We start from the raw sequence: 12,916 nt of genomic DNA on the forward strand, positions 1-12,916 counted from the left end.
GCCCCCTGAGGAGCTCACAGTCTGATGGGGAAACGATAGACAACAGCTTGTTATGGGGTTTGTGAATGAAGAAACTGGGAAGGAGACCTGTGTGTCTGTGAGTACATTGCCATGTGCAGACAACTGCCAGAATAAAGGAAGAAATAGATGAACTGGCAGAGGGCACAGCAGGTGGGGCCATCACACACTTTTTTGGGGGTGGGGGCTGCATTGGGTCTTTGTTACTGTGTGCGGGCTTTCTCTAGTTGCGGTGAGCAGGGGCTACTCTTCATTGTGGTGCGCGGGCTTCTCACTGCGGTGGCGTCTCTTGCTGCGGAGCACAGGCTCTAGGCGCAAGGGCTTCAGTAGTTGCAGTACGTGGGCTCTAGAACGCAGGTTCAGTAGTTGTGGCGCATGGTATTAGTTGTTCCGTGGCATGTGGGAGCTTCCCGGACCAGGGCTCGAACCTGTGTCCCCTGCATTGGCAGGCAGATTCTTAACCACTCCGCCACCAGGGAAGTCACCATCACACATTTTTTTAACAGAGACTGTTATTGGGTATATACTATGTGCAAGGCACTGTTCTAAGTTATACAGGTATTAACTCACTCCCATGTTATAGCTGAGGAATTAGAAATAAGTGACTTGTCCAAGGTCACTGGACAAGAAGAGCTGGGATTTTACCCCAGCAGTTTGGATCCAGAAATGCTGTCATAACCACCTTCCTATACCTTAACCCCTCTGAACATAGTAACACCAAAACACACAGACACAATAGCCACACCCTTGAAACACACACACACATAACAACAGAAATTTAGAAGGTGGTATCTGCTGACAAACACAGCCTCAAACAAAATCAACCAAGGCACACTCATTTTAAGTAAACTTTCCACTGAAGTAAAATATACACAGGGAAAAGTACACACATCGTAAGGGTACAGCCTGACGAATTTTCCAAGAGTAAATATGCCCTGGGAACCAGCACCAGATTAAGAAACAGAACATGACCAGTTCCCAGAGCCCCCTCTTAGCCCCTCCCAGTCCCAAGGCTGACCATTATTCTGATTTCTCACAACATTACTTGGTTTCGTCTGTTTTTTTTTCAATTTATATATTTATTTATTTTTGGCTGCGTTTGGTCTTCATTGCTGTGCCTCAGGCTTTCTTTAGTTGCGGTGAGCGGGGGCTACTCTTTGTTGCGGTGTGCAGGCTTCTCATTGCGGTGGCCTCTCCCGTTTCGAAGCACGGGCTCCAGGGGCACAGGCTTGAGTAGTTGTGGCTCTTGGGCTCTAGAGCGCAGGCTCAGCAGTTGTGGTGCACAGATTCAGTTGCTCTGCAGCATGTGGGACCTTCCCCGACCAGGGCTCGAACCCGTGTCCCCTGAATTGACAGGCGGATTCTTAACCACTGCGCCACCAGGGAAGCCCGGTTTTGCCTGCTTTGAACTTTATATAAATGGAATCATACAGTATGTAGTGCTGTATCTGACTTCTTTCATGAGACTTGTCCCAGTTGTTGGGGGTAGCAGGACATCACTCTCCTTGCTGTGTCCTCCATGGTTTGAACAGGCTACAATCATTTTGCACTCCCCTGTCGATGGGTTGTTTCCAGTCTGAGGCTATTATGAATAGAGCTATGAACATTCCAGTACAGACCCCTTGGTTCTGACACTCACGCATTTCTGTTGGGTGTTAACGACCTAGGAGTGGAACTGCTGGATCATAGAGTTTCACTCGAAAACCGCCAGCTTTCCAAAGTGTCTCTACCAATTTACACTCCCCCAGAAATATGAGGGATCCAGTTGCTCTACTTCTTCGCCTCCACTTGGTAGGGTCCGTCATTCTCACTTTAGCCATTCTGGTGGGTGGAGAGTCAGTCATATTTTCAGTGTTTGGCACGTAACTGGCACTCAGTCAATAGACTGTTGAATGAATAAGTAGTTGAACAGTGTAGAACCAGATAGCCTGGCGAGGGGGACACACACCCACGCACACGCGCACACACACACACCCCGTTCCAGGGACGCCCCCACGAGCAGCGGTAGCACACAGGACACACACCCTTTCGCGCCCCCTGGCGCCTACGTGGTCTGAACGCAAGGCCGCAGCCCCACCGCGCGCGTCCAGTCGCCCAGCGGCTCCCAACCTGCCTCTCGGCGGCGGGCAGGGGGCGCTGCTCGTCCGGGTGCCCCGGGGGGGCGGGCCCGGTCAGGGCGAGGTCGGCCGGCTTCCAGGCCTGGGCTCTGGCCGCCCGCGCCGCCCGGCCGCTCCGGGGACGGGCCGGGGCGGGGCGCGGCGGCAGGAAGCGGGGCGGGGACTCGCGGAAGCCTTGGGGAGCGAGGGAGGGCGCGGCCAACTCCCGGAGAGACGACAGGCCGAGAGAGTGGCGCCCCGGCCTGGCGCCGAGCCTGAGCCAGCCGGACGGGAGGCGGCCCAGCCGCGGGCTCGGCCTCGGCCCCAGTCCCGCCAGCATGGCCGGCCGGACCGTGCGGGCCGAGACCCGGAGCCGGGCCAAGGATGACATCAAGAAGGTGATGGCGACCATCGAGAAGGTCCGGAGATGGTGAGCACTGCCCCGGGGCCAGGGACGGGACACGATGGGCCACTCCTCCCCCAGATACGTCTACCCCCCTTCGCCAGCTGTGGCCCCCAGGTGTTAGGTGTGCCTCCCAGCTGCGCCCTGGATCTGCAGGGCTCTATCTTCCTTCTCCTGGCTACACCCTGGGGTCTACAAAGCGTGTTCACCAGCGCCGCCCTCCCAAGGCTGGAGCCCCCATTTATGCCCCGCCCCCTGAAGCTTTGACACTCCTTTCGCAAGTATGCAGAGTGATCTTCATTGCTTTGGTCCCCAGCCCGGCCCATAGTCGCGCTCTCCATGTATATACCCCAGGGGTCTGCAGAGCCATGACCCCAAGTCACTCTCTCTAGAGGCACCCCCCCATCTATATACCCTCGGGTCTGCAGGGTTTCTCCCTCTAACTATGTGCCATTAGCAAAACTGCCCCTTTCCTCCGGCACCACCACCACCTCTACAGGTATCCCCAGATGTGTCCAGCTCCTGGGGTGGCTCTCTCCTCAGGCCTCTCTGACCCAGTCCCCCCACCGTCCCACAGGGAGAAGCGCTGGGTGACTGTGGGCGACACTTCCCTTCGTATCTTCAAGTGGGTGCCAGTGGTGGACCCCCAGGAGGAGGTGAGCAAGTTCTCCCACACCAGGCCCTTCCTCTGTGCAGCCTCAGGCATGCCCCTCCCCACCCTGGCCTCCACCTCCAGTCCGCACTCAGACCTCAAATGCAGGAGCCCGGACAGATGTTAACAATTAGTAGTAACTCCGCCTCTTCCCCCTCCCCCCACACCGGACCCCGCTCCCCCCCACCCCAGTTCAAGACCTAACCCAGTGTGCACAACCTGTCCCCTCATGCAGGGCCTTCTGCTTCTCTGTGCCTCAGTTTCCTTATTTGTACAGTGGGGGCTTTGCAAGTGCTAACTAGAAAGCTGACTCTGACCCTTAGCCCTCTAACCCCCAGGAGCGACGGAGGGCAGGTGGCGGGGCAGAGAGATCCCGAGGCCGGGAGCGGAGGGGCAGGGGCGCCAGTCCCCGAGGGGGTGGCCCTCTCATCCTGCTCGATCTCAATGGTATGTAGGGATGCTGAGATGTGGGGGGCTGTGGGGATTGAGGGAGGGGGCTGGAGGCCTCAGGCCCAACCCTTTTGGCTTTTGCTCCCACAGATGAGAACAGTAACCAGAGTTTCCATTCGGAAGGCTCCCTGCAAAAGGGCACCGATCCCAGCCCTGGGGGCACCCCCCAGCCCAGCCGCCCTGTGTCACCTGCTGGACCACCGGAAGGGGTCCCGGAGGATGCTCAGCCCCCACAGCTGGGCCAGGAGAGAGGTAGGACCAGGTGCCTCCCAGGAGCCCTCTCTTCTGAATCTTGTTCTCTCCAAGGTCGAAGCCACCAGCTTACCCCTCGACCTGCTCCCCACTCCTGTGTTGCCTCCTTGGGAGGCCTTCCCTGAGTCTTGTGGAAAGTCACCACCCTTCCTCTAGGGACTATCTTTCTCCTTCCCCTGGCTTCTTAGCATCTGTGGATAACTTAGCACTGTCTGAGGTTTTCATGTAAATTTAGCTTTTTACTAGTTACGTATCTTTCTCTGCCACTCCCGCTTCCTGAATGTTGGGCCCATATCAATCTTGTTCACTGCTGTATCCTCAGAACACCATGGAACACATAGTAGGTGCTCAATAAATATTTGCTAAGGAATAAGTAATCGTGATAATCGTAAGAGTGATTAATAATAAGTGATAATAACAGCTAATACTTATTGAGCTCTTACTGTGTGCCAGGCACCCTTCTAAGCACTTTCCATGTTTTATCTCATTTAATCCTTACAACAACCCTGTGAGGGTTATGATCTCCATTTATAGATGAGAAACCGAAACCCAGAGAGGTTCAGTAAGTTGCCCAAGCTCACACAGCTAGTGAGCCAGGATCTGGGGTATGAGTCCTCCTCAGCTCCTCTTTCTTCCCATAGAGTCAATCCCCTATCTGGTCAGATTCACCTCCCCAATGTGTCTGCCTTCCCAGGCTCTGTCATCTCTCTCACCCGCACCTAGCTCCAGCCTCCTCCTGGGTCTCTTCTCTTCCAGTTGGACCCACACAGCTACCAGAGCACAAGGTTGACGAGGTCATTTTCCTGCTTCAAAGCCTTCAGTGGCTGCCTGTGACCTTTGACTTCTCAGCCTGGCACTCCGGGCCCTTCGTGAACTGTCCCCTGCTGACCTCATTGTTCCCTTTCAAGAACACCATGGCTTGGGCCTGTGTTCCATGTTGTCTAGATCATACCACACGCTTGTGTACCTTTACTAATATAAAAACAATAATTGGCATTTCTCGAGCACTTCCTGTGTGCGGGACACTGTACTAATGGCTTTTCCTGTGTTATCTAATTCTTACAACAGTCTTATGTGGTAATTACTGTAATCATCTCCATTTTACAGGTGGGGAGAACAGGCTTAGAGCAATTAAGTCACTTGCCCAGGGTCAGGATTCGAACCCAGGCAGTCCAACCCCAGAATCTGGGCTTGCCAAGCTTCTGTTCCCTCTGCCTGAAATGTACTCCAGCTCCCCATTTGTCTGCCTGATCAAATCTACTCACCCGTCAAGATCCCACCTAAATGTCCTTCCTGTGTTTTCTTCCTGGGTTGCAGCCAGGTGACTGGCTCCCCACTCAGTGCTCCCACAGCCCGCGGGCTTATGTGATTGGTGTGTTTCCCTCTTGGTCTGTGCTGTGGCACAGAGCAGCTGCTCAGGGAACACCTGTTAATCTCATGTTTCAGATCCTGGGGGCATAACTGCGGGCAGCACCGATGAACCTCCAATGCTGACCAAGGAGGAGCCTGTTCCAGAATTGCTGGAGGCTGAGGTGAGAGTGGCCAGGAGGCTGGACTCCCAGGTCTTAGAGGGAATGGGGGCTCTGGGGTAGCCAAAGCCTTGGGGGCTGCACTCTTGAGGTCCAGGTGGGAAATGTAGACCTTGGACACAGCTAAAGGCTATAAGGCTGGGTTCTTGGGACTGAAAAGAAAAGGGTGTTTTAGAAACAAAATCCTGTGGGCTGGATTGGGGCTGATTTGAGACCATTAAAAGCCTGAAAAGATCATGGTGCACCTCCAAGTATTTTTTTTTTAATCCTAAGTATGTAATTAGCTTAAGAAAGTCCCCCACAAACTTCTGACTTTTCCCACAAGGACTATCGTGATACGTTTTCGAGAAATATCAAATATCAGCTTCTTTCCCCCAAATGGTGTTGTTGTTGTTTCCGGCGCCCTACTTAATCTGCATCCTGGGGCCCTGGCCCTGGGCTAGACTCCCGGGTCCGGGAGGGGAGTGGAGTGGAGGCTTTCGAGAAGGCATAGGCTAGGAGGCTGCACTCCTGGGTTTGGGTGGAGCTCATGCCTGTCCACCCTTCCTCTCCAGGCCCCTGAAGCTTACCCCGTCTTTGAGCCAGTGCCACCTGTCCCCGAGGCAGCCCAGGGTGATACAGAGGACTCGGAGGGCGCCCCCCCACTCAAGCGCATCTGCCCAAATGCCCCTGACCCCTGAGAAGCCGGCCTGCCTGTCCTGTTGCCCCAGGGGTCCCTTTGGCTTTTTACAAATAAAGACCCTTTTGTAATTTTGTGTCATGTCATTTCCCCGTCAGGGCTGGGGAGGGTCTTTGGAGACAGTTTTGTCTCATGCTCCATTTCTCAGATGGGGTCACTGAGGCTCTGAGAGGACCTACCTGTAGTCACACCCTGAGTCAGACATGGAAGAGGGGTTTGAGCTAGGACCCTGCCTCCCCAGCACTCCCTCCACCCTGTCCTGTCCCCCTTACCTTTGACCCTTCCTTCAGCCCTCCTGCTCTGGTAATCCCAGGACCCCTTTTCTTCCTGCTCAGTCCTCCCCTGGGCCCAGCAATTACCAAAGCTCTGGAAAGCCAGGCCCGTGATTCCCATTCACACACAGGAACACAGAAGCCCAGAGGGACTTTGGGGCCTGGGATGACCCAACCCATTCCCTGCCCTCAGGAAGCTACAGCATCATTCTTCCCTGCCTCTGCTTAGCCATTCCTCCACTGGAACCCCTGCCCACACTTCTGGTTGAATCTTGCTTGTCTTCGGCTCAGTCGCTACCTTCTCCAGGAAGCCTTCCCCAGGCTCAGTGAGTTTCTCCCCTTCGGGCTCCTACAACCCCGTGTGCTTCTTTCCCTTTGTCTCAGCATTTATCAGGCTGTTTGGGGATGGTTGGTTTGTATGTCTATCTCATCCACTAGGCTGCGGGCTCCTGAGAGCAGAACTTGGTCCCAGCCTTGCCTAGCAGCACACTAGGCATAGAGCAGTCATAGCAATTTTTTGGTGAATGAATGAATTAATGAATGGGCTGAGGCTCTCCAGGAAGGCTTCTCTGAGTAGGTGGCACACAAGCTTGACTCTGAGACATGTACCTCAGTGTGGTAGATCTGAAGTCAGAAGTCCTGGTTAAAGTCCTGGCTCTGTTACTCACTAGCTGTGAGGCTTTATGCTGGCTGTTTCCCCTCTCTGAGCCTTAGTTTGTTCATCTGAGCAACGGGGACAATAACTAGGCCTCATCTGCTGCAGTGGGTTGTGGGAAACTTCAAATAATATAAGGGTACCTTCACTCTGTGCCTGCAAGAGAGTCAGAGTCAGGTGTATTAGCCCTATTTTTATTTTTTATTTTTTCCTATTTTTATTTTTAACAAAGGAAGAGACTGAGGTTCAGAGAAGACCAAATTGAAACTTTAAAGAACTTTAAAAAATATTCAGGGTGTTTCCTGACAGCAGCTTCAGTACTAATATTTGAGCCAGGTTGGCCAGGGGAGCCAGGTGTGCAGTGATGTGGTACATTCATTTCTTATTGCCGCCTAACAAATTACCACAATTTTAATGGCTTAAAACAATGCAAATGTATTATTTTAGCATTCTGGAGGTTAGAAGTCCAAAATTACTCTCAGTCGGTTAAAGTAAAAATGTTGACAGGGCTGGTTCCTTCCAGAGACTGTAGGGCAGAATCTGTTTGCCTGCTTTTCCAGCTTCTGCAGACCACCTGCATCCCTTGTGGCCCCTCCCTCCATCTTCAGATCCAGCAGCATAACATCGTCCAAACTCCCTTTCTGTCTCTGCTTCTATTGTCACATCTGCTTCTCTGACTCTCCCACCTCCCTCTATTAAAGACTCTTGTGATTACATTGGACCCACCTGCATAATCTAGGCTAATCTTCCCAGCTCAAGATTGTTAATTTCATCACATTGGCAGAATCTTATTTGCCATGTAAAGTAAAATATTCACAGGTTCTGGGGATGAGGCCTAGACATCTTTGGAGGGCCATTATTCCGCCTCAGCACATGTGATCAAAACCTCAGCCATTTCTAGGGTGTGTGGGTCCTCTCGTTATTCCCCGGAATCACCTCATGTGGTAATGAGAGTGCTCCGTAAAATGTAAAGTGCTTTGTATGGATTAGGAGTACAGCGTTAAGGCCCAGAATTCAGGCTCTGGGTTAGAATCTCAGCGTCTCCATTCATTCACTGTGTGACCTTGAGCAAGTGACTTAACCTCTCTGTGCCTCAGTTGTCTCATCTGTACAATGGGGATAATAGTAACATCAGCCTGGTGAGATTATTGTGAGGATTAAATGAGGCAATACATGGAGAGAGAGTCCTTGGCTTGGTACATAGTAAGTGCTCAACAAATGGCAGCTGTTTTTCCTATTACCCCATTTTACAGATGAGGATATTAGGGGGTAGGGGTAGAGGCCAGAGACTCACCTGCCAGTGAGACTGGGGAGGAAGAGTCATTTCTGAGTAGGCTTGAAAGGCTGAAGTTTGAGTCTTCCCCATTCCTATCCCTCTCCTAACCCAAGGCCCCAGTCCCCGGGCAGCTGTCCCTTAGCCCAAGCCTGCCCTCACCTTTTCTGTAGCCTGCTCTGTAGCCTGATTTAAAAGCCACCTCTTCCATAGCCATATCCCTGACCATCACCTTGCAATGCCGTCCCCACCCCCTCCCCACATCCACACTCCCTTTTTGGAAATTCTTCACCCTTGGCTCTCGGGCCCTATCCTCCAGTGCTCTGCCATTCTTCCCCTATGTCACTCTCTCCTTTTCCTGATCCCTTAAATATCTCTGGCTCTGGCCTAGCTCTTTTCATGAACACTTTCCCTGCTAGGTCCCACCTACTCCTTGAATTAATGGTTCCCAAGTCTCTGCCTCCTAGTTCTGCCCCCTACCTCCAGGCTCAAAGAGCCAAATGCCTTCACGACATCTCCACCGGGACATCCCACAGATCCTCAGCCTAGCCCTCCTCCCCACCTGTTCCCAGCATCCCCTCTGGGATTCCCCAGAAATGGCCCACAATCCCAGGAGCTGGCTAAGATGGGAGCACCCAGAAGTCAGAGTCAACATCTCATGAGTCACCCTGTTCCGTTAAGTCCTTGTCCTAAATAACCCTCCCACTTGCCCCTTTCTTTAGGGCCCCACTGTTTTGCTGGTGCCTCCCAGTGAGTTGCCCTGCTTCGCTCTGGCCCATCAGCAATCCATTGTCCACCCAGCAGCTGGGTGGTCTCAGAAACCCGAATCTGCCCATGATGCTGCCCGGGGTTAAAACCCTCCAGTCCCCTCATTACCTGCAGGATGGCACCACACTCCGCCTCTTCATCCCATCCCTGCACAGCTACCCTTGGAACTGCCTATAATCACCCCCAGACACTTTGCTTTTTTCCTCACCTCTGCGGCTTTGCTCATGCTGTTTGCTCGGCCAGGAGTGCCCTTCTCGTCCCTCTTCATCTGGGAGATGGCTTCTTGTTTTTCAAACCTCAGCTTCCTGGTGTGGTCTTCTCTCCTCTCCTCATGCCCCCTGTCCCCTCTTCTGCCGTTTCCCAGAGCATCAGGAATTCTCTTGTGATGGTCGATGTTGGCTTCGGTCTCCAGCACCAGACTGCAAGCTCCACAAAGGCAGGGGAATTCCTTTATTCATAGCAACGTGTATTTATTGTGCACTTACTGTTTGCCGGGTACTGTTCTAGGCCCTGGGGATACAGCATAGACAAGGTGGAAAGATATCCTTGCCTTCACGGAACTTAGCTTCAGTAAATTAGATTATATGTAGAAAGTTATAAGCACTGTGGAAAAAATAGAGTAAGGGAAGTGGGGAAAGAGCAGATTGCAATTTTAAATAGGGAGGCCTGACTAAGGAGACATTCGAGGAAAAGGTTGAAGGAAGTGAGGGAGAAATCCTTGCACATGCTTGGGGGAAATGCATTCCAGGAAGAGGGAACAGCCAGTGCAAAGACCCTGAGGGGGCACATGCCTGGAAATGAGATCAGTGCCTCTGGAGCAGAGGGAGGAGGGAGAGAGCGGTGGGAAGTGAGGTCAGGTCAGCAAGGGCCTCAGAGGCAGGACAGGCACATAACCTGTCATTCAAACTTTGAGGATAAAAGAGAATGTATTAATAATTATCCCCAGATAACAGGTGAAACGGGATAACCAGGATGTAAGGTTATCCTGCTTGGAGGCCATTGTCAGGACTTTGGCTTTTGTTCTGGGTGAGATGAAGAGCTGTTGAAGGGGTCTGAGCAGAGGAGTAACATGATCAGACTTAGAGGGTTTTTTCCCTTAATATTTTATTGTAGTTTTAAAGTTTACAGCAAAATTGGAAGAATTGTGCAGGTAACACTGATGTACCTACCACCTAGATTCTATAACAGTTTACTGTTTGCTTTATCACATAGCCCTATCCATCCATCTAACAACCTTTCTTATTTTCTTGATACATTTCAAAATAAGTTGCAGACAATGGTATACTGCCCTCTCTACACTTCGGCATGCACAGTTTTCACTAGAGTCCAGTATTTATTTACAGGTTTTTCTTTTCCTGTAAAAAGAAAAACTATTCATATAGTATTCATATAGCAAAACTATTCATATAGCAAAACTATTCATATAGCAAAATGCACAGGTGTTAACTGTGATCCAGTGAGTTTCAACAAATATATAATTTGCATAATGCAAGCCCTTATCAACTATATCACTATCCCCCCCGGAAAGTTTCCTGCTGCCCCTTCCCTGTCCCCAGCTCCCTAGAGGCAGCGCTGTTCTGATTTTGGTTTTGATTAGGTTAACCTGTTGTTGAACTTCACATGCATGGAATGTGTGTACTCCTTTGCATCTGTTTTCTTTCACTCAGCATAATGTTTTTGAGAGTCATCCACACTGTTGCTTGGATCAGTAGTTTGTTCCTTTCTATTGCTGGGTTAGATGCCATAGACTTGTCTTTGACTAGGATCGCTCTGCTGGGTGGAGAGCAGATGGGTCCAAGTCCTCTGCCTGTTTGTATTTCCCCGCACAAGTCTGTCAAGCCTGGGATGAGTACATCCCAGGGAGATGGATAGCCTTTTCTCAGGGACCTTTCAAACATCAGCTTCCTGGTGTGGGCTTCTCTCCTCTCCTCACATCAGTCCCCCAGAAATCTGGGGAGACAGAACGATATCAGAGGTAGGATCTAGGGTGACCAAGCATTCTGGTTTGCCCAAGACTTTCCCCATGTTAGCCCTTCAAGTTCCATTCCCGGGAATCCCTCAGTTCTTTGCAAACTGGGATCCCACCACTGCCCCTAGGCTCCCAGGCCATTTCTCACTCCAGACTACACTTCCTTCCTTCTAAGAATTGATTTTCCTTAAACTCCAAACTGGTCTGTTGCTCCCTTGCTCTAAAACTTCCCATGGCTCCCCATGGCTTTGCCTGGCAACCCAAAGGATATACTCAGCCTATGGCAGTGGTTCTCAAACTTTGCTGCATATTGGAACCACCTGGGAAATTTTGATGTCTGGCTTCTACCCCCAGACATTTTCATTGGTATAGGATGCGACTGGGGCATTGGCTCCACAGGTGATGCTCATATCCTGCAAAGTTTGGGACTTACTGGCCTATGGGTATGACTTGCTTGGCTTACCTGGTGTTGAATGTGTTGCCAACACTTAAAATTAAGTGATTTCATATAAAAATCTGGCCTCCCGGCTACCTTTGACAAAGCAGAAGTTCTGAGACATTGAGTCTGCTACTAAGCGTGGTCATTACCTAGGGTTGTGGGCGCTGGCTGCCCTTGGAGACGGAGCATGTGCTCTCCAGTCCCTAGAGTCCCCACCACCCCTCCACGTCTTGCTCTTCTCGTTCATGTTCATTTGCATGGCCTGCAGGCTAATGTCTGAGCTCTCCAGCCTGGTCCCCCCTCACCTCCTCAGCCTCTTCTTCCAGGATGCTCACCTCGCTTCCTGCCTTCCTGCCACATGGGCCTCATGGTGCCCTTTCGCACCTGCCTTTGCCCATGCAGTTCTTGCGCCAAACTCCTTATCATGGCAGACCAGGCCCTGCTCAGTTGCTCAGTTTGGCCTCTGCCCTCCTCTCTCCCTCCTCCCCCCTGAGCTCTCTACCATTTAACCCACGGAACTTCAAACACACCAAAGCTGGCCAAAGCTAGTTCCCATCTTAGCCCTTGCTGCTCCCTCTGCCTGAGAAACCCTTCCCTTCCTCCCTTCCTCCCTTCCTCTTTCTTCCTGGCTGATGCCTACTTATCTTTCAGGCCTTGGCTTAGATCTCACCTCCTTCAGGAAGGTCCCATGATCCTCAAACTAGGTCATGTTCCGGGTTAGTCACCGTACTTCCTCTTTCACTTGACGTGTCACTTTCCCCTGCTAGAGTAAGGCCACGTTGTTTATCTCTGTTGCAGGGCCTCCTATAGTGACTGGTAAGTAGTAGGCGTTTGTTAGTGATAAATGAATGAAAGACCACCTCCCTTTCTCCACTGGCAAATCCTACTCCTTTTCCTGTTACATTTCTACTGTAGCATTCAACTCTCTGTTCTCCTGGAAACCCAAAACCTCACTGAGGTCAGGTGATCCACTGAGTTTTAGCTCGGGTCCTTCTCACAGTGGGCTCAGTGGGTCCCCAAACCCATCCTGTGGTTGTTTGCCCAGTTTCAGAAGGTATATCTGGAATAGGCATACTCAGCAACGGGCAGACTCCCCACATCCGTTGAAGGAAGGGCTGTGACTGGTTGGTGACCCCCAGGTCCCCACACAGGGCAAGTGAAAGGGAAGAGCACAATAACTTACTTTCCATTCCCTTATATTCATCTGTTGGCAGTGGCTTTTCTGCCTGTCCCCTCCTTTGTTCCTCCAGTCAGCTCTGGGATGCAACTGTGGTGTAGTGAAGGGTCAGGATGCAGAATAGGAATGGAGGTATTCCAGATTCAATTGATTTGTACTAACTGTGTGATCTTGGGCAAGTCATTTCCCTGTCTAGACCTTAGTTGCCTCATCTGAAACATGAAGCCAGTATTATCTTTTTCATCTACAGTAAGTCCCCTACATACGAACCTTCAAGTTGTGAA

At 51.5% G+C, this 12,916-nt stretch overlaps 1 protein-coding gene across 1 annotated transcript; it reads left to right on the plus strand.

Moving 5' to 3' along the window:
* The first annotated feature begins 2,268 nt into the window (after positions 1 to 2,268).
* BCL7C (BAF chromatin remodeling complex subunit BCL7C) lies at positions 2,269 to 6,150 on the plus strand. The gene is made up of 6 exons (XM_081257806.1): positions 2,269 to 2,544; positions 3,095 to 3,173; positions 3,508 to 3,616; positions 3,710 to 3,871; positions 5,318 to 5,403; positions 5,955 to 6,150. The coding sequence occupies exons 1-6, from the start codon at positions 2,453 to 2,455 to the stop codon at positions 6,078 to 6,080; spliced, it is 654 nt and encodes a 217-aa protein (XP_081113932.1). The 5' UTR covers positions 2,269 to 2,452; the 3' UTR covers positions 6,081 to 6,150.
* The last annotated feature ends 6,766 nt before the right edge of the window (positions 6,151 to 12,916 follow it).

Source organism: Mesoplodon bidens (assembly GCF_964165515.1).
Source record: "Mesoplodon bidens genome assembly, chromosome: 15".
NCBI lineage: Eukaryota > Metazoa > Chordata > Mammalia > Artiodactyla > Ziphiidae > Mesoplodon > Mesoplodon bidens.